The sequence below is a fragment of the Myodes glareolus genome, chromosome 10, assembly GCF_982192425.1.
Source record: "Myodes glareolus chromosome 10, mMyoGla1.1, whole genome shotgun sequence".
Taxonomy (NCBI): Eukaryota; Metazoa; Chordata; class Mammalia; order Rodentia; family Cricetidae; genus Myodes; species Myodes glareolus.
Window position 1 is genome coordinate 13,334,113 of NC_142035.1, and position 21,191 is coordinate 13,355,303.

At 49.3% G+C, this 21,191-nt stretch overlaps 1 protein-coding gene across 2 annotated transcripts in view; it reads right to left on the minus strand.

The window, feature by feature from the left end:
• Nucleotides 1-6,274: 6,274 nt before the first annotated feature.
• Nucleotides 6,275-21,191, minus strand: part of Eya2 (EYA transcriptional coactivator and phosphatase 2) — a 157,914-nt gene continuing 142,997 nt past the window's right edge. For both annotated transcript variants that reach the window (XM_087911005.1, XM_087911004.1), the window contains exons 10-16: nucleotides 20,801-20,890; nucleotides 14,690-14,748; nucleotides 12,552-12,712; nucleotides 12,025-12,139; nucleotides 11,082-11,203; nucleotides 8,827-8,927; nucleotides 6,275-6,944 (exon numbers count right to left, since the gene is read on the minus strand). In XM_087911005.1, the coding sequence (XP_087767131.1) occupies nucleotides 6,864-6,944; nucleotides 8,827-8,927; nucleotides 11,082-11,203; nucleotides 12,025-12,139; nucleotides 12,552-12,712; nucleotides 14,690-14,748; nucleotides 20,801-20,890 (729 nt within the window). In that variant the 3' untranslated portion in view covers nucleotides 6,275-6,863. The remainder of the gene's footprint in view (nucleotides 6,945-8,826; nucleotides 8,928-11,081; nucleotides 11,204-12,024; nucleotides 12,140-12,551; nucleotides 12,713-14,689; nucleotides 14,749-20,800; nucleotides 20,891-21,191) is intronic.

A 21,191-nucleotide genomic window follows, 5' to 3' on the forward strand; every position in this document is an offset into this window, starting at 1 on the left:
ACCACTGAGCCATCTCTCCAGCCCCTTAACCTGGACATTATTAGAGCATCTCTTATAAAAATTATTTACTATATGTGTGTATGTGTGTTTGTGTGTGTGACTGCCCTGGTGTGCATGCGGAGGTCACAGGACAACTTGGTGGAACTGGTTCTCTCCTCTTCCCATGTGATCCCAGAGGCTGAACCCAGGTCATCAGGTTTGGCCACAAGCACCCTTACCCAGTGAGCCACCTTTCTGGTCCCTCAGGCAACAATTCTTTTTGTTTTCTTTTGTTTTTCTAGGAAGGGTTTCTGTATGTTGCTGGCCTCGAACTCACAGAGATCTGCTCGCCCCTGCCTCTCGAGTGCTGGGATTAAGGGTGTGCCTTAATTATTATGCCTGGTTCAGAGTTTTAGGTTTTGAAGTAAATATCCTAAGCTTTATATATAATGGGCTCAATTTGGGGGAGGGGAGGAGTAGAATAGTGGGACTTCCGTGTTCTGTGAGCCAGTGTGCGGTTGTGCGGCTCTCCAGCGTCTGGGGCCACAGTAACCCAAGCTACTTCAGCCCTTAGCTTACCTGGCACAGCTAGGGAAGAGCTGCAACCACAAACCCACTTCCAACACTTATTAAGCACCTACTGTATGCCAGCCACAGGGCTGAGCTCTTGACTCATCCTATTTGGAGAGGAATGGCAGTTTGAGGCTGAGGTGGATCTTGGGGCAAAGTGAGCTCTGGTTCCCACTGTGGGAGAGACTTCAACTCTCAAGCCTCAGTGGGAGCCCGTTTCCCAGAAGCATGTCTAGTCCTACAAGAGCAGCAGCTTCCAGACTGCTTAGCTGTCCTCAGTGATGGAAATGCGTGCGTGCGGCAGCCAGGCGTGTGGGGGCATGTTTCAGGAAAGAGACTGAGGCAGGAGGGTTGCTTGAGTCCAGGAGTTCAGGTCAGCCTTAACAACACACAGAGTTCCCCAGCTCTAAAGGAAAGAGCGAGGAAGGATGGCACAGTCCGTTACTGAACATGAATGCACTCGTACTTAAGTACAGGATATGTCGCTAAGTCATGTCTTTCTGTGACTGACAAGAAGGGACCTGAGGAGGGGGGCTCATTTTGGCTCACGGTTTGGGGAGGGATGCAATCCATAGGGTGGCAGAGAATGACAGCGGGAATGTGAGGTAGCTGGTCACATATCCAGGAAGCAGAGGGCAGACACCAGAGCTTACGGACCACTTCTACTGACCCATTTCCTCCCCAGAGGCTCCATTTTAAGCTTCTGCATCTCCCAACCTTCCAGCTGGGGCCACACGGTCCTTGTTTTCCAGCCTTTATGTTGAATCAATGTTACAGACCGCCATTTGGGAAACACTGGTTTTGAGCAAACCATGGCAGATAAAATTAAAGGACTTTAAATTTACAAGGAAACTGACGCTCAGGTGCCATGGTCACCACTGACGTCACAGCTGGGAGGTCCAACCTAGACTCCCATGCAGGGCCTTCAGCTCATCCGAACAGCTGCTGTTCACAGGCTAATATTCTCCCTCCCCTCTCTCTCTTTTTCTCTCTCCTTCTGTCCCTCCCTTTCTCCCCTCTTTTCCACTCTTCTCCCTTTTCCCCTCTCTCCCTTCTTCTCCCCACCCTAGTCTCTCCCCCTAGGTCCCTCCCTCTCATCCTCTCTCTTTTCCTCCCCTCTCCCTCCTCCCTCTCTGTTTCTTCCCTCTTCCCCTCTCTCATCCCTCTCCCCTTTTCCTTCCACTCCCCTCTCCCCCTTCCTGTCTCCCTCTCAGCCCTCTTTCCCCCTTCTCTCTCTATCTCTCTCTCCTCCACTCCCCCTTTCCCCTCACAGTGACTAGAATACCCAGCCTTCCGGCAGAAGAGACTTAGTGTCTATTTCTCGCCACAGGCGTTGAATTTTGGTTTTTGGTCCCAGTCTTGAGACAAGGACTCAGTTTGTAGCTTAGTTTGGCCTCAGACACAGGGCAGGCCTGGGCCACCATCCCTGGTGTAATGTAGGTGTTTAAAGCCAGTGTCTGATCAAAGCTGACTTAACCACCATTCTAGAATGATCCTCCAGGTGCAGTGGCACACATCGGAACACTTGGGAGGTGGAGGCAGGAGGATCAGGAATAAAAGGCCAGCCTCTGCTACCTGGCAAGTTGGATGCCAGAGACTGTCTCAGAGAACCAACACCAAAACAAACCCCCCCAAACAAAAATAAAATAAATAGCATTCCTCTGAACAATCTAAACTATGATGACCAATTTTATTGTGGAAAAGGAGAGTCTATGTTTAAGTTCGTGTTGCTGTCGGCCCACCATTTCTATTGTCTCCAGAGACAGCGTGTCTGAGAGGGGGCCGCTGACAAAGGTGCCCCCTTATGTTAACTCTCGGGTAGTGCTGCTCTGTGGCTCTGCAAAATCCCGTCAAGGCCAGGTTCCTTCTACTGCTGGCTCCTGGTCCCATAGCTTGGTCAGTTTGTGGTCACACTGCCGCCTGGTGGTCACTGGTGAGCATAGCACCACTGGTGCTGACTGCCTTGTGGAAAGTGGTTTATTTCTATCATCTATCAGTCATCAATCAACCTATAAGTTTAATCTATCTATCTATCTGATGTCAATCAACCTATAAATTTATCATCTATTTATCTGTTATCTTTTTTTTTTTAAAGACAAGGTCTCACTAAGTAGTCCGGTTGACCTTGAACTCATGACCCTCCCTCCCCGCCCAGGTCCAGATCTTATTCAAGGCTGCATCTTAGTCAGAATACACTATGGGTTCAAGCCACCATGTGACTGTACCTCTGGACATTCCACAGGAAGCTAAGTACCAAGGGGCCATTCCAATTGAGCCCCTGTGCACCAGGCCCAGAGCCGAGGGGGCAGGAGCAGGCAGGCCTTTCGGACTCTTCTGTTTTGATCCGTGTGACGTAACTACCTCAATGGAGTCGTGGAAATCCATCATGATGGTGAGATTTGAGACCTGTGCCATAAAGTTTATGTTGCTCATTAAATGAAAAACTTAATAACAAAACTTGAAATCCAGGAAGGAGCCCTGTGACCAGGCCACAATATCCCCTTCAAAGCCGGGTGTGTGGAAAGCGTCAGTTAGACCACACAGTGGTCTCCATCCTCCCAGGTCTTTTCATGAGATTTAAAATAAGATCCCCAATCCAAGGCCAACTGGGTTCCACACCTCCTCTGCTTTAGCCTTGGCACTTCCTTAAGGTTCCTTTGTCCTATCTGCTCCCCTCCTCCACTTTCCTGTCTTCACTCCTTCCCTTAGAAGGATTTCTCTGGTCTCCATCCTTCTGTCTAAGCCCAAATGTCATCTGCTTAGTGCTGAACAACCGGTTCAGATTCCTTATTCTGCGTCATCTACAGCATGTGATCCCGATGCCTGCTTCCAGCCTGCCAGACCGGCAAGGCTTTGAGAACTCAGAGCCATGTTTTGTATTACAAAGCTAAAATCTCTCGAGGCAGGTATGGTGGCCCATGTCTGTGATCCCAGCTCTTTGTAGGCTGAGGCAGGAGGATTGCCAGGAGTTCAAGATCAGTCTGAACTACATGGTGAGGCCCTATTTTAAAAATAAAAAATTAAGCTGGGCAATGTCACACTTTTAATCCCAGCACTAAGGAGGTAGAGACAGACAGATCTCTGTGAGTTTGAGGCCAGCTCTGTCTACAGAAAGAGTTCCAGGACAGCCAGGGTTACATAGTGAGATCCTGCCTCAAAAATAAAATAATAAATAAATAAATACCCTAAAATAAACTAAATGTTTTCCAACAAGAAGATTTCAGGAATTTACCCCCAGGACAGGTACTGGGACCCCCTCTCTCTTTCAAGAGGCTGTGCATAGGATCCCATCAATTGGTCTTTTCAATGGGGGCTACCTCAGGCCTCTATCATCTATTCAAATATTCATCTGCCTTTCATCTACCTACCATCCACACTTCTGTCTTTCTACCACTCAGCTGACCACTCATCCACACATAAATATATCTACATAGCCACCCATCCATCCATCCACCTACCCATCCATCCATCCACCCACCTACCTATCCATCTATCCACCTACCTACCTATCCATCTATCCATCCACCTATCCATCCATCCATCCATCCATCCATCCACCCATCTATTCATCCATCCACATATCTGCCCATCCATCCATCCATCCATCCATCCATCCATCCTTCATCTGTCCATTCACCCACTTATCCATCTATTCATCCATCCATCCATCCATCCATCCACATACCTACCTGCCCATCCATTCACTCATCAACATAGGTACCTATCCATCCATTCATCTTTGTCTTCTAGTGGCTCAAGTAGCCGTGTACCCACTCCTGACCCACCTGCTTAACCATCCAACGGCCATGACCCACCGGATCACACACCCAGCCATCTCTAGCTCCACGGCCACTGACGGATAAATTCTGAGAGTGTGCCGTTAGGCGATTATCATCATGTGACCACAACGGTGGCCGGGTTTGCTTTCTGTGGCTGTGTAAAAGCAACTTAAGGAAGGAAAGGATTCATTCGGCTCACACTTCCAGGTCACCATCCTTCAGCAAGAGAAGTCAACGCAGGAACCTGGATGCAGGAACTGAAGTGGAGACCCTGGAAGAACTAAGCTTACTGGCTTGCTCAGCTGCCTGTCTTATATAGTCCAGGCCCACCTGCCTAGGGATGGCACCTGCCATAGTGGGCTGGGCCCTCCTACTTCAAATTAGCAATTAAGAGAAGGCCTTGCAGGACTGGCCCACAGGCCTTTTTGATCAGGGCAATTCTTCCTTAGCAGGTGACTTTAGGTTTGTGTCTGATCTTACGGGACCACTGTTGTGCGTGCCTTCCTTTGTCTACCGAAATATTCTGTAATGCGATGTAGTGTCTAATTGGAAGTGCCTACCACACTTGCTGACAGTCTTCTGGTGACAATCTTCTAGCTCCGAGGCTCCCATGACACGGTCCATCTCCTTCAGTGTGACTCCAGGGACCCTGGATTTTCCTTCACGGAGGAGGCTATGTGTTTTTGCTTAGTGTCAGTCAGATGGACTTGGTCCTGCTCAGCGACATGCTCACAGGGTCCTCAGCACCTCTCTGATGTCCTTCCTGCCCCTGACACTGGCTCATTAACCCATTTCCTGTCCTCATCAAAGCCAAGGCCCTTGATGAGATAGATGGACACTGGCTTTACTATAGAGCATTTGGCAGCTCACTACCCTTTCTCTAGATTGTTTGGTAATAGCTCACCATTGCTGGTGGCATTCCTTTGGGGGACTAGCCCCTCAGCTGTCTGTCCTTGAGCCAATCCAGCCAGCAGAACTAGAGTTCCCGGAAAAGAAGTCATGTCTGCTTGGGAGGTTTCATTAAAGGCTGGCTCACAGTGTAGACCTTCAGCGATTGCTGAGAGGTTGGAGCATTGTGGGTCCAGAGCCCAGTTGCAATTTATCTTAGGCTATCCTTAGCCCCCTAAACAGCCATTTCTTGTACCCAACTGTGCCTGACCTAACATCTTTGTAAACAAGAGTGGAAACCTTTGGAATGCATTGACAGACCACCGGTTCCACCAGCGCGAAAGCTGAGCACCGGGTCATCAGGCAGCAGGAGACTGGCAGGAGAGGTCGCCTAGCTCTGCAGCAACCTGTCCGCCTGACGCTCCCCCCAGTGTGCATTTAAAGATGTCTGAGTTTATGACCTTCTTTGTTCTGTTGTTATGAGACTTCTTTTTTTTTTTTTTTTTTTTTTTAAAAATATTTATTTATTTTATTTGTTTATTATGTATACAATATTCTTTCTGTGTGTATGCCTGAAAGCCAGAAGAGGGCACCAGACCTCATTACAGATGGTTGTGAGCCACCATGTGGTTGCTGGGAATTGAACTCAGGACCTTTGGAAGAACAGGCAATGCTCTTAACCACTGAGCCATCTCTCCAGCCCCCATGTTATGAGACTTCTTGAAACTGTCACTGTGCTGAGATATGGAATTTGGGGTAACCTAATATGTACCCCTGGGCCGTGGCCACTCTTATTTGGCTGCAGAACAAACTGTCTCGTTTGTCCTTTGAGGTGAGAGCTATGTGTTTCATTTGAATGCCAACATCCCTAAATCTTGCTTCTTGGGTAGAACATGGCTCAGATTTGGTCAAGGAGATGCAGATACTGTGTGCTGTAGTCCCCTCCCCACGTCACTGAAACCAGTTCAAGTTCAAACTGGATTTTATTATCTTGCAACTTGAAAAGGTCAACACGTGGAAGCCTAAACAAGAGGGAAAAGTCACCACAGTCTTCCAACTTCAAATGTAAACGTGGCTTTATTTAATGCCTTTATCCATCAGCACAGAGTACCTCTTCCTTCCCGGGGTCCCCCTTTTCCTACAAAATAAGATGGCGGCATAAGGCACGCGCGCAGTGTCCACATGACATCAGGGAGGGGCTTGGAAAAATGAAAAGTAAGCAAGAGGCATCCCCACAGCCCCAGATTGCCTCCCTCACCAACGTCCGCTGAACGATTGTCCCTGAAGCACAGAACTGGGAACCACCGCACAGCCAGTTTAGAACCCCAAACCAGACGAACAGCCAAGAAACCACAGCACAGGGACCAGCAGGTGATGTGAGGAATGGGATCAGTCCATAAATAAAAACAAGAAACCAAGATGAGCTGCCCCCGTGCCCTCCCCAGCTGCCCCTCCCTCATTTGAGCCTCTGGGTTTCACAACACAGCTTGACTCTGTCCCCAAGGGAAGAGAACACTTCTGAGAAGGCTGTGGGACGCATCCCCCGGGTGTAGGGCCCCTACCCAGAATCTGGTGTCTAGGGCTCTCATGGAGTGAGATGACCGGGCCCGGGTGGTGGGTGGCAGGCGGTGGCTGCCCCCCTCACTGCTATAGATACTCCAGTTCCAGGGCGTGCCTCAGAGCCTCCAGGTCAGCATGGCAGGATATCCTCCAGAAGGGCATGTTGTGCTAGGGCAGAAAGCGTCCGGTTAGGCGTGTTCAAACAAGTTGCCCAGCCAGCCTGGAGGGTCCCAGAGCACCGGCAGGCCCCATGTGCCCAGCATTCCCCAGTGAAGCTCAGCCTCTCTGCTCCCTCAGGGCACAGCAGGTGGCAGCAAAACATTTTGAGAGGCAGCCTCTGTTTGGGTGCAGTAGATGGGTTGGGGTGGCCCAGAGACTGGTGTAGGCTTGTATCAGGCCTTGAAAGAAGAATGGGAGTTTCTGCCCTGCTGGTTCCTGAGGGGGAGGGCGTCCCACAAAGGGTATTCCTGGGCCAGTGAAGAATGTCAACTGGTTTCTCTATGACTTTCCAACTTGTTCTTCTGAGACAGGGTTTCTCATTGATCTCAGAGCTCAGCTAGACTGGGATCCACCTTTCTTAATGCCCCCTCCCAGTGCCCAGACACACACACACACACACACACACACACACACACACACACACACACTTCCACCTTTCTTTCTTACCCCCAGTATCCTGACACAAACACACAGACACAACACACCATATATATAGACACACAGACACACACACACACTTCTACCTTTCCTATTCCACCCCCACCCCCGTACCCTTCCTACTTTTTACAAAGGTATAGAGAACGCGAACTCAGGCCCTCATGTTCACGCGGCAGGAACCACCCCTTTATCCGCTGAGCCATCTCCCCAGCCCTGCGTGGTGAACTTAAAGTTTAGAAGACACACTTTGAAGAGACTTTCTTTCCACTGTGCCTGTAGCTCCTCTGGCGCCTGGGCAGCTCCCTGATCTCTCCTCCAGCCCTGCCCAGCCTACCCTGGCAGCTCCCTTGCCTGCTAGCTCTAACCTGCAGATCTTCAGCTCACTTCTTTTCTCCCTGCTACCCGCTTGGCTCACACGCTGTCCTGTCTTTGTTCATTTCTCAGTGAGGCCTGCCTTGACCGGTACCTGGGCCTGTCACCTGCCCCCTCATCCTGCTAATCCCTCTGTCCAGTCTCTGTTTCATCTCTCCCCCTAAGCTTTTGTTACTCCCTGTCATGGGTGTTGTACTTTAGGTCCTCGGTCTGTGGCTGGCTGAGTGGTGGGTAGCATACAGTAGATGCTCAGCTAACACGGCCCTCATACTGGCTGCAGCATCAGAGGCCATTGTTCTCTGACAAGAGAGTTCAAGGGTAATTGGAGGAAGAATATGGCAGCTGTGGGCCCTAGGTCAGGGAACCTAGGTGAGCAGGGAGGGGCAGGACCGCAGTCATTCTGTCAGGGAGAGAATAGCTGGCTGACCTCCTGGGCCTTGCCTCTTCTCTTTCCCTGAGGGACCATAAACACATTTGCATTTCCTTGGGATATGTTAAATGGCAGTGTGTGTGTTTGTGTGTAGGGGGAGCAGGTCCCTGAATTAAGCGTAGGGACATTAACTAGGAGCTTGCCTGGCCTTGGGGTGGGGGTGGCAGCTCTCTGGGGTGCTGTTGACAGGGCCAGATCCAGGGTCCAGGCAGCTGTTTCTTTTCCAAAAGGCCCCTGTGCTCTGCTGGAGGCTGAGATCACAGATGTGGGATTGTCTTTTTCATTAGCCTAATACTGCCTTTATTAGCTGGGAAGCATTCTTGGAACCTGCCGCCCAAGAGCATGAAATAAAATGCCCGCACGTGCGTTGGCCCTGCTGATCCACAGTGTCCCTGGGGTCCAGAACCGGGCCAGGATGCCAGGGGCAGTGGCCAGGGCCATAAGGGGGATTTGTGAGAGGAAATTACTCAGGACAGATCTGCAAAAGTGAGCCGCCTAGAGACAAGGGCTGTGTGTGTGTGTGTGTGTGTGTGTGTGTGTGTGTGTGTGCGCGCGCGCGCGCGCAGGCGTGCCGCCCAAGGCCGCAGGTACCTTCTTGGCTCCTTGCTCTTCTTCTACCCCGTCACCTATCACAATGTAGACAGCTTTGCGGCCAAATCTCTGCATGATTCTCTCGAAGCAGCTCTCCTTGCCTGCGTGGAGTGGAGAAGAGAGGAGATCAGAGCGCCGAGATCCCACAAAGGGTGAAACTGTAGGAGGCAGCTATCCAGGACAGCACTGCCACGCTGTCATCTGTCCCCCAGCAAGCTCAGCACTGCCATTAGCTTCACAGGAAGGTGGCCAAGTCCAGTCACCCAGAGAATCTGAGCAGCTTGTCCCAGGAAGAGCCTGAGCAGGGTGGAAGGCAGGTTCCTGTCTATGATGCTGCTGTTTGGGCCTTGGCAACTACACTAACAAAGGACCTGCTGTCGTGCCCCTTTAGTCCCTATTATTGCAAACCCAAAATGTACAATAGCAAAAATGTTTATATTGCTGCCAAGTGTGTGGTGGTACAGGCTTGTCATTTCAGCTACTTGAAAGGCTGAGGCAGAAAAAAACCAAGTTTATTGAGGCAGAAAAAAACCAAGTTTATAGCCCCCCCCCTCCCAGGGTGTTCAAGGCCAGAGTAGTCAACTTAGTGAGCCCCTATCTCAAAATAAAAAATAAAGCTAGGAGAGCTGGGGATGTAGCTCAGTGGTAGAACTTTTGTCTAGAGCAAGCAAGGTGCTGAGTTCAATTCTCAAGACCACGGAAAATAATTATATTGTTGTTTGCCCACAATGAAAAATTAAAAAGAAAGGAAAAGGAAGCCGGGTGGTGGTGGTGACTCATACCTTTAATCCCAGCACTCAGGAGGCAGAGGCAGGCAGATCTCTGTGAGTTCGAGGCTAGCCTGGGCAATGGTCTACAAGTGCTAGTTCCAGGAAAGGTTCCAAAGCTAAGAGAAACCCTGTCTCAAAAAACAAAACAAAAAAAAAAACAAAACAAACAAACAAAAAAAAGGAGCAATGACTTAGCTGGTAAGAACGCTTGCTGTGTAAGTATGAGGACCTGAGTTCAGATCCCAGCATCCATGTAACAAACCAGGCACGATCCTTTACATATCCACGCATGCACACTCACGCCACGCCCACATATGTGCATGCTGATAAACAAATGAGCCCAAGGCCCAGGTTCAGGGAGACGCCTGATTCAAAAACGGAGTTGGAGGGAAAGTGATAGAGGAGGCTCCCTGATCTGGCCTCTGCATACACAGGCATGTGCACGTCCATGCACACATACATGTGTACATACAACACACACATATATTACATACACACAAAATAAAAGTATGCAACTTAAAAATAAATAAAAATAAAACAGTCTCAACTAACCAGATTTTGTGTGTATGTGTGTATGTTTGGGTGGGTGTGCATGGGTGCTTTTGCCCACGTGGGTGCTGTTGAGGCCAGAGGTCAATGTCCACTGTCTTCCGGATCTCTCTCCACCTTAGGTTTTTGAGACAGGGTCTTTCACGGAACTTGAAGCTCTTCAGTTCATCTAGGCCGACTGTCTGTGCCTGCTCAGTGCTGGGGTTACAACCATGTAAGCTATGCCTTGTCTGTTTTTGTTTTGTTTTTTGAGACAAGGTCTTACTATGTAACCTTGACTGGTCTGGAACTGCTGTGTAGACCAGGCTGTCCTCAGATTCACAGAGAGCCACGTGCCTCTGCCTCCTGAGTGCTGGGATCAAAGTCTTGTGCCACCATGCCCAGCACTTTTTCAGGTGGTCACTGGGCATCTGAACTCGAGTCCCTATGCTACCTACTAGGCCTCCTCCTCAGACCTAGGTTTATTATCTTTCTATAATTTATTATTTTTATTTTATATGTGCACTAGTGTTTTGCCTGCATGTATGTTTGTGTGAGGGTGTCAGATCCCCTGGAACTGGAGTTACAGACAGGTGTGAGCTGTCATGTCGGTGCTGGGAATTGAACTCTGGTCCTCTAGAAGAACAGCCTGTGCTCTTAACCGCTCAGCCATGTCTCTTACCCTTTAGGTTTATTTTTTTCAGTCCTGTGAATTTGGGACATAAGAATTAAAAACTGAGGCTCCTCATAAGAAAAAGAAAGCCACCATCATGCCTAGATTTGTCAAGGAACTCAGCAAGGGGCTGAGAGCAAACAGGGCCCTGACTGATTCTTGTCTCTCCGGACCCATGCTCAGAGTTCAGCTCCATTGTTGGAGAGTGTGAGGGTTGTTTGAGGCCTGAGCCCTACTCGCTCTGGGTGAGAGTTCCTTCCATGCCCGACCCCAGCCCCTCCTACCTGTCTTGGTTGCACTGTAGATGTTCTCAATGGGGAATACGGAGCCCAGGCCGTACAGCAGGACCTTGGCCAGTGCTGGGATCAGTTGCGTAGTGGTGACCAACACATTGACACAGTTGGGTCTGGGGAACAAAGGCAAGTCTGTGTCAGACCCAAAGGCACCACCAGGTCATTCCTGAAGCCATGGGGGAGTTATGGCAGGATCTGGGGGCAGAGTGTCTGTTTGATTTATGGGGTCTGTGGGATCTGGCTGGGCTGCCTTCAGGTAGGGTGATGCCCAGGGATACTGTAGCTGCTTCTGGTCTGAGGCTGCCTGATCTGGGTGTGCAGTGGGGTGGCGCCTTCCTCATTCATTCATTTATATGTTTTTGAGACAGGATCTCCCTGTGTAGCTCTGGTTGGTCTAGAACTGGCTCTGTAGCCCAGGCTGGCCTCGAACTCACAGAGATCTGCCCGCTTCTGCCTCCTGAGTGCTGGGATTGAAGGTGTGCCCAGTTTCCTTCCTTCCTTAGAAGCAAGAATCTATTGTAAGAGCTGCAAGTTTATCGGTACAAGGCTCCAGGCCATGGGACACAGAACAGATATGGGGCTGTCTGAACAGGTGAGGGCTGACTTCCACAGAATAGCACAGTTCTGAGCCTGGAAAGCTCCTGAGGTAAGCGGCCTCAGCTACTTCCAGCAGGTATCCACTGGGCCTTGAAGAGTTAAGTTCTAGCCCACACTGGGAAAACAGCAACTGAGAGTTGGGAAGGCCCCCTCCATGTGTCCTGCCAAGTGAGGAAACAGAGATGTCACCACTGTTCAGGGGTGAGGGGGAGCCACTGTGCATGGATGAAGGGGGCCACTATGCAGGGGTGAGGGGAGGCCACTGTGCAGGGGTGAGGGGATGCCACTGTGCAGGGGTGAGGGGGGCACTGTGCAGGGGTGAGGAGGGGCCACTTGCCGAGAGTTGATGAGGTTGAGGGCCTTCAGGGAGTGGGTGAGCCAGAGGTCAGTCAGGGCCTCCAGCTCGGCGCGCAGCTGCAGCCACGTCTCTCTTTTGGGAGCGCCTATCAAGCCTGCAGTAAAAGGGAATAAAGAGAATGTTCTCATGTTAGAAAGAATTTGGGGAGCAGGGTGAGATTAGAGGAGCTCATATCACTCAAGGTCAACTCAATTTCAACACTCTTCTTCATCCTCAGAACATCCACTATTTATCCATCCAACTATCTGCCCAGCTATCCAGTCACCCAGCCTCCCATCCATCCATCTACCCACCTACCCATCCATCTACCCATCTAACCCACCCACCCACCCATCCATCCATCCATCCACCCACCACCCACCCATCCACCCACCACCCACCCATCCACCCACCACCCACCCATCCACCCACCCACCCACCCTTCTAACCCACCCACCCATTCATCCACCCGACCTAGCTCAGTCTTCCGTTAATCCCCTATCTCCTCCGTCCGGCTGGCCACTCACCACCCACGTTGTTGCGGTAGGTGTTGTACATTTCCTTCACCCGGCGGTAGCGGAAGGCGAGTTTCCTCATCCAGTCCACGCCACCATGCACACCTGTACCCAGGCACAAGCTGGCCCCCGGTGCCGTGCTGTGGAAACCATCAGTGGAGAAGTTGTATGTGCTGGAGAGACAGGAGAGGGGTGGCATTAGTGTGGGTGGGGAGACCCAGGTACCCATGGGTCCCTGAACGAATACACTCAGGGTGCCTGGATGTGGATCTAGAGGGGGCAGTTTCTCATTAGATTCTGAAGATGGCTGCATGCTTGCTGGGGCCAAGAAGAGCTCTTGCTTCTGTCTTTGGGCATCAGACTGCACCCCTAGACTCTGTTGGGGAACTATAGTCACCCCTGCATGCAGTGGACAAGCTTGAGGAAGTCTGCATCTTTGCCCCATGGAATTTTGAGCACCAGTGAACTGTACTTACGGAGGGCCAGAGTGTCTGTAACCTTGAGTCTGAACATATTGGTCTCTCTCATCCCTAAATCTAAACAAGCCTCAAATGCATTTATTTACAAAAGGAGAGTCTTGAGGATAAGATAAGAGGGGTAAGGAAGCTGGCTCCTGTATCTGTACTTAAGTTTTTTTTCTTTTTTTTTAAAAATATTTATTTATTTATTATGTATACAATATTCTGTCTGTGTGTATGCCTGCAAGCCAGGAGAGGGCACCAGACCCCATTACAGATGGTTGTGAGCCACCATGTGGTTGCCGGGAATTGAACTCAGGACCTTTGGAAGAGCAGGCAATGCTCTTATCCTCTGAGCCATCTCTCCAACCCTCTTTTCTTAACTTTTAAACTTTGCTTAAATTTTGAGCTTTACTTAATCTCTAAACCTTGTAAATTACATTCCCGAATCAACTCAGTCACAGGGTCTTACAGATGTCAACATCTGTCTTTCTGCAATCAATCAGCCAATCAAATTCATGTATCAATCTATTATCTGTCATCTGTTAGTCATCTATTTCTTGATCATCTATCAATAAACTATCAATTATCAGTCTTTCTATTATCATTCAGTCAATCATTATCTATCTATCTATCCACCTACCTACCTATCAGCTATTAACTATTTATCTATCTATATATTATCTATCTACCTACTTGCCTACCTATCTCATGGTAAAGACAATAAAATGACCTCTCCTTTGAGTCTTATTCTTTCCCTAAACATCTCTCTTTCTATCAAACTCTGTGCCTAAAATCTGGGACTAGGGATGGTTCAGTGGGTGAACTGCCTGCTGAGCAAGCAAGAGGACCTGAGTTTGGATTCTCAGCACCCATGCAGAATGCAGTTCATGGAGGCCTGTGACCTCAGTGCTGGGGGGTGCTTGAGAGGCAGAGACAGGAGGCTCCTGGGGTGTTGGCCAGTCAACTTAGCCGAAATAGTAAGTTCAGGTTTACTGAGAGATCCCATATCAAAAATAAACTAAAACTAGGTGGAGAATGAAAAGGAGGACATGTAACCTACGGCTCTACACACACATGCTCAGATGAGCATATCTGCACACGCATGCTCAGATGACCATACCTGCACACAGTAAAATTAATTTAAAAAACATCCATGTTGGCTTGTCTTTTCTGTGGTAAAGCCAAAAATCCAGTTTGACTTGTGCTGAGGTTTCTAAGTGGGAAGGAAAGTCCTTAGCCTGGAATAGGAGTGGGGGGCAGTCTCTGCTACAGACAAGAGAGTATCCATTTCTCTCTTAGGCTACTGTGAACACATTTGGAATTAAGCCAGGGCCAAGCATGCATCCTACCCCCGAGTTGTAGCCCTAGTCTCTATTCTTGTTAACTTACTGTGACAGCATCTTGCTAGGTTGCTCAGGCTGGCTTTGAACTCACTCTGCAGCCCAGGTAGGCTTTGTTCTTGCCAGCCTTCTACCTTAGCCTCCCAAGAGTGGGCAAACACTGTATCACTGAGCTATGCCCAAGCACAGGAGAAGTTTTGACTCCCTAAATTAGACAAGATCTCTTGACATAGCCCTGGCTGTCCTGTAACTCATTATGAAGACCAGAGATCCTCCTGCCTCTGCCTCCCGAAGGCTAAAATTAAAAGCATGAGCAGCCATGCTTGGCTAGACCCCCCCAAATCCTTACCTTAAATCCTGGCCGTTGTCATCAGATGAGACATCATCCACGTGGATTTGGTCACAGTCCTTGTGGAAAGATGATAAGGCGTGCCAATTAGTCTGAAGTGGAGCTGATTGATATTTTGGTTTGATTTTTTTTTTCTTGAGACAGGTTGAATGTAGCCCAGGCTGACCTTGAACTTGCTACGCAGCAGAGGGTGACTCGGAGCTTCTGATCCTCTGCTTCCAATTCCTGAGTGTTGGATTATAGGTGTGCACCACCACATCTACTTCATGCTGTGTTAGTGACAGGACCAGGGTTTCAGGCCTCCTAACCGAACACCAACAGCTGGGCTACATCCCAGCCTAGTGCCTTATTTATTTATTTATTGGTTTTTTTAAGACAGGGTTTCTCTGTGTAGCCCCGACTCTTGGAACTTGCTCTGTAGACCAGGCTGGCTCAAACTCAAAGAGATCCACCTGCCTCTGTGTCCTGAGTGCTGGGATTAAAGGCGTGCACCACCCCCACCCCTCTACCCCCGGTTGGCATTGGTTTTAAGAGTGTTTCCTCAGATGAGGGAGGGTGAGCACTGGAGCTGGCATTCTTGGGGGCTGGTCTGGGTTTTGTCCCGAAAGTTTAGGGCCTTGTCTTAAGTATTAGCTGCTTTTCTCTTTGGTTCCCATATGAATAAGCACGTGGCCACGAGGATATACCAGGTAAGTGACCAGCTTAGCTGAGTGACCTTTGCAAATGAAAAGGGGGTAACTAGTGTGGCTTTGGGGGACACCAAGGCTCCCCAAGTCTCTAGGAAACAGTGTCACCTGGTCATCAGGTGGTGCTAGTTAACTTTTACAACACAGTGAGATCTGTTGCGTCCAGGCTCTGCAGGTCATCATGTGCCTTAGGTTTCCCTTCTCTCCTTAATCCCGTATTACCAACCACGTGGACCTGAGGACACCAAAAAGCGAGATGCACAGATCTCTGTCAACCCAGAAAGTTCTATGAACATTGCTGCTCTAGGAAAAAGGAATATGTCAACATCCGATTTCTGGACTGGCTCAGTGAATTTTTTCAGGGAGGGGCTTGTTAGCTGGTCTTTCTGTATAGCCCATTCTATGCTGCAAAGTGTGTGTTCACGCAAGTGTGTGCGTGCACACACGTGTGCATGCTAACTCATGTGTGAACATGCTCTTATGCACTCACCTATGCAGGTGCATGTAGTAGCCAAAGGCTGATGTTGGAATGGCTTTCATCTTCTCTTTTTTTGTTTTAGAAAAATTGGTTCTTTTATTTATTTATTTATTTATTTATTTATTTATTTATTTATTTATTTATTTTTATGTGCATTTGTGTTTTGCCTGCATGTATGTCTCTGTGAGGGTGTCGGATCCCCTGGAACTGGAATTACTGACCTACAATCTTCTATGTGGGTGCTGGAAATCGAATTGAGTCCTGTGCCAAGAGCAGCCAGTGCTCTTAACAACTGAGCTGTAGGTCCAGACCCTCCCAAAGTATTTTATTATTTATTAAAAATTCCAAAGTATTTTTTGAAATGATGGCCGACATTTAAAGTAAGGGGACCTCTTTCTGAGTTCCAGCACCGTGTCATTTGGAACTGAACTTTGGCTGTGCCCCAGGGCCTGGAGGTTCATCTGCAGTTTGGCTTAGCCTCACTTGACCGTACAGTGTTTATCTGGCCCTTCCCCTCATGGCTGGCCTGTATAAGGAAGGGTCCCAGGACCAGCCCTCCTGACAAGCTGGTGAACAGCTTTCTTCCCCTGAGATAGAGTCTTACGCAGCCTGAGTTGGCCTCTGACTCACTATGCAGCCAAGGATGACCTCCTGCCTCCACCACCTGAGGGCTGGGCATACAGTACAGAATGTGCCACCAAGGTTTTTTATGTGCCAGGGATGGAACCGAGTTTTGTGCACGCCAGGTAATCGCTCTGTCAACTGAGCAGCATCCCCAGCCACTAGATGATTGGCATTTAGGATGCAAGGCTGACTCTACAGACCCAGGCACGGAGGCACCCAGTGTCTCACAGCGCATGGCAAACCTGGCACAGAATGCCCTCACGTGCCCGAGAGCCCTGCGGGGGTCATACAGCACCCCATATCCCTACCCTCTTCCCCTGGCAGGTTCCCAGGGTTTCCCTGACGTCAGGGGAAAGGCATGCGAAGAGGCTCTGCTTTTCTCATTTGTGAGGGGATTGTCGGGGGCGCTAAAGTGTGACAACAGTAGCGATCACATTTCGAACTTCATAAAACGCCGTGACACTCGCTAGACGCTACCTCATGCTTCACCAGCTGACCTGGATCAAGTTACCCTCCAAGCCAGTGGCGCCAGGGCCACCGGACAGTGCAGAGGGCAGGGGACCTGACTGAGCTTTAGTGGAGGCAGATTGGTGTTCCTGATTATGCTGCGCACCCACCGCCCCCCCACACACAAATGTGGGGCAGTACTCAAAGCTAAACTCACTATATAGCACATTCTCAGGGCCTGTGGGGGAAATTCTGGTCTATCTCAGGTCAAAGAGGGAGGGACTACCCTCTGGAAGGGTTTTACTGGAACCAACTGGCAAAGACAGGCAAAGGGGTCCTATGGCCTTGACACAGGTAAGGTGATGTGGGCTAGGGAATCTGGGTAGCAAACAGTCATTTAACGTCAGCTTATTGGTGCAGTGAGAAACAGGGGTACCCCTCCCCTTCCATCGACAGGAACAGAGTGGACTGAACGGTAGCATGCCCGTTTGGGGAGCTCCAGCCTCATAGCCCAGAAGACAAGGGCAGGCCTTGAGTGTGCTCACAGGATTCCAAGGCATCCGGAATAGTGGAAACGTGGCTAAGGAGGAGACGTTCACTGTGGAATCATGGGTGTGGTGAGAGCAACCCACTAGAATATGTGCTATTTTAAAAGGACAAAGAACAATCTAGAAGTTTATACATCTGGGAGGAAACAGCAGCAGCTCTACAGGGAAGAAGCTGAGGTTGGCCTGGTGGGCAGTGGAGGGATTAGCCCGACCAAAATGGAAAATTAATGGTAAAGATAGCAATAGACACGAGAGCTGGGGTGTGGCCCAGCCGGATGCCCCTGTGCAGCGTGGGCAAGGCTCTGAGTGCAGTCCCCAGGGTCATCGCCACCACCACAACAAAAGAAGGCTGGGGAGTGGCCCAGTGGCAGAGCGTTTGTGTTATGAGGATCTGGTTTTGTTCCTCAGAATAGGAAAAAAAAAAAGCAGTGAAAACAAATATGGGTGTGTGCACACACACACGCACACACATACACACGAGGAGGGACAGGGATTATAGGTATATACACTGCTTTTGAATAAATGATTGAGGAAGAGACCACACCTGACTGCTTTTTGTTTGGTTGGTTGGTTTTTGGTTTTTCTGTAGCCTGTCCGGGAACTAGCTCTTGCAGATCAGGCTGGCCTTGAATTCACAGGGATCCACCTGCCTCTGCCACCTGAGTGCGGGGATTAAAGGTGTGCACCACCACTGCCTGGCCTGAGCTTGTTCTTGAGTTGTCACCGAGGTAGGGACTCTGCTCAGCCCTGCATTCAGATAGAGACACTCTCATCGTCCCAGCTTACGTGGGAGAAAACGAAGCAGAGAGCACTGGGTTGTTGTGGGTTGAGCTATCCCCTTCACAAAAAAGCAGAGTTGGAGCCTTAACCTCCAACGTCCGTGAGGTCATCTTTATCTGGAAATTGGCACAGCAAATGACCCTCTCTACCAGCCTTAGGTCTCTGCTCAAATGCCTGAGTAGGGATGCCTGCTGGATAGGGTGTGATGGTTAGTTTTATTTTTAATAATTTATTTATTTGTATTTTATGTGCATTTGATGTTTTGCCTGCATGCCTGTCTATGCTAAGGTGTCAGATCCCCTAGTACAGGAGTTACAGATAGTTACGAGGCACCATGTGGGTGCTGGGAATTGAACCCAGGTCCTCTGGAAGAGCAGTAAGTGCTCTTAACCCACTGAACCATCTTTTCAGCCCCATGACCGTTAGGGTTACTTGTTAAGATGACACAATCTAGAACATCCAGCAAGAGATCTCAGGGAGGAATTCTCTAGATCAGGTTGTCCTGTGGGTGTGTCTGGGGGAACTGTCTTGATCATATTGAGACTGGAAAACCCAACCCACCATGTGTGGCACCATTCCTTGGGCTTGAGTCCTGGTCTGTGTAAGAGTGGAGAGAGCGGACATGCGTTCACTGCTCTTTGCTCTGTGGATGTGATGTGTGTGCTGCTTTGAATAGCTGAGTCCTTGGAGTCCCTACTGTGATGGACGGTGCCTTGGAATTGTGAGCTAACAGAAACCCTCGCTTGCTTTGACTGCTTTTTGCTAGTGTTTTATCACGGCCACATTTCACAGCTTAGTCCTTAGGGCTGTCCCAGGTACAGATGACATCCCCAGAATAAAGAGAAATGTCCTTTCGTGCCCAGTCTAAACTAGGTCACTCCAGTTTGAACATCTGTTACAGCGTGTGGCCCTTGGGGCCTACTTGAGTCCTGCGATTCCACCCACTCCGAGGCCTCCTCCCCTTGAGCAGAGCTGTTCATTTATCACAAGAAAGGAGAATTCTATTCCCCCTCCTTGCTTTGTCTACCAAGAAGCTTTAGATCAACTTTAAACCTGATTGCAGCTGTTAGCTTGAGCCTGGGCATTTTGTAGAGGTTTTTTTTTTTTTTTTTTTAGATTTATTTATTTCTGTATATAGTGTTCTGCCTGTATGTCTACCTACAGACCAGAAGAGGGCATCAGAGCTCATTACAGGTGGTTGGAAGCCACCATGTGGTTGTGGGAATTGAACTCAGGACCTCTGGAAGAATAGCCAGTGCTCTTAACCGCTGAGCCACCCCTCCAGGCCCTTTCTGTAGGACTCTTTACCCTCACCCAGTACACAGCTTTTTATTTCTTGGCTTTTATTTCTGTAGTTTTATTCTACTTTTTCTTTCTAGAACTTCCTTTCTTTAACTTAAAAATTAAATGTTGTTGTTGCTGCTGTTATTATTATTATTATTATTACATGTGTTTGCACACACACATGTGAGGTGAGCGTGTGCATAGGCCCAGCATGTGTGTGTGAGGTCAGAGGACAACTTTGTGGAGCCCACTCTCTCCTTTCACCTCCACATTGGCTCCAGGGTAGAACTTAGGATGCCAGGTTTGTGCAGCAAACACCTTCCCTTTCTGAGCCATCTTGCTGGCCCCAGGAGTTCTAGTTAAATGGGCTTTTAATTTGAATGTATCCCCACCTCTTTCAGCATAGATTAGGTCTAAACAAATGAGTTAAGCTGTGCCTAAAGCTGCTTCCTGCCCTTTTCCCTTGCATTTTCTTCAAAGGTTCAGGAGTAAACACCCTAAGTGTACCCCCACTCCTTTCTGTAAACCATGGGTTCAAGGACGTAAATTCTTTTTCAGAAAGCTCTCACCCTGGCCCCGCTGCTAATTTTTGTTGCCCCAAGAGGATCTGTACCAGTCTACCTCAATGAACACATTAGCCAAAGGCATTTCAGAAGGAAGAAGAGGTCACCAGGTTTTACTGGACTAGCAGAACCACCATCCCATGTGATTGGAGCAAGGAAGGATGAGGACCATCAAGATCACCCTGACAAGAGCGTTCCCCCAAAAGGACACCGACTGACTACAGTTCTGTACGTTCCCAGGAGTCGCTAGGAAATGATTCGAGTCTCTAAAAGAGACGGGAGAGCTGGGGGACAGCTCAGTGCTTGAGGGTCTGCTCTGCCAGTGAACCCCACATTCTACTCCGGCACCTGCTTCAAAGGGCTCCAGCCCTAGGACTCTGCTGCCCTCTGCTGGCCTCTAAGGGCATCTACAGTCATGTACATGCACATACATAAACAAAAATAAAGTCTTTTTTGAAAAGGAGCTGGGGAGGAGGTGGGGTGGCACAGGCCTTTAATCCCAGCACTCAGGAGGCAGAGGCAGGCGGATCTCTGAGCTCCAGGACAGCCAGGGCTACAGAGAGAAGTGCTATCTTGAAAAACAAAATCAAAATGACAAACAAACTCCACAAAAAACAAAATATACCAAAAAAAGGTAAAGATTTCTGACAGAGATAGCACCCTCCCCACAGTAACTGTGACAGTGAGTGCTGGGTGCTGACCTCCAGGTCATTGAAGAACAGGTGCGTGTCAGCGAGGTTGAAGATCATCTCTTCCATCATCAGGCCGATGCGCACTGACGTCGTGGTGTCCTGTGGGAAAGAGAAGGGACAGTTTAACGCAAGCTTGGCCTCTTGGTCTCAGCCCACCCCTCCACTCCACTCCACCCCTGCTTGCTCTGGAAGGCAGCGGGAGTCCATGTCCTTCCGAATGGCTCACAATTTTTGTGTGGTTGAGAACACGGCCTGGGGTGAGAATGACTTGTCCACACCAGGAGAGAAGAGGCGGGTATTGGAAACGACACCACTCCAGAGTGATGGTGACAAGCAATTACAGGAAGGACAGAAGCAAGCTCGTACCTGTGTTCATGAGCACCCGCATGCACATATACGT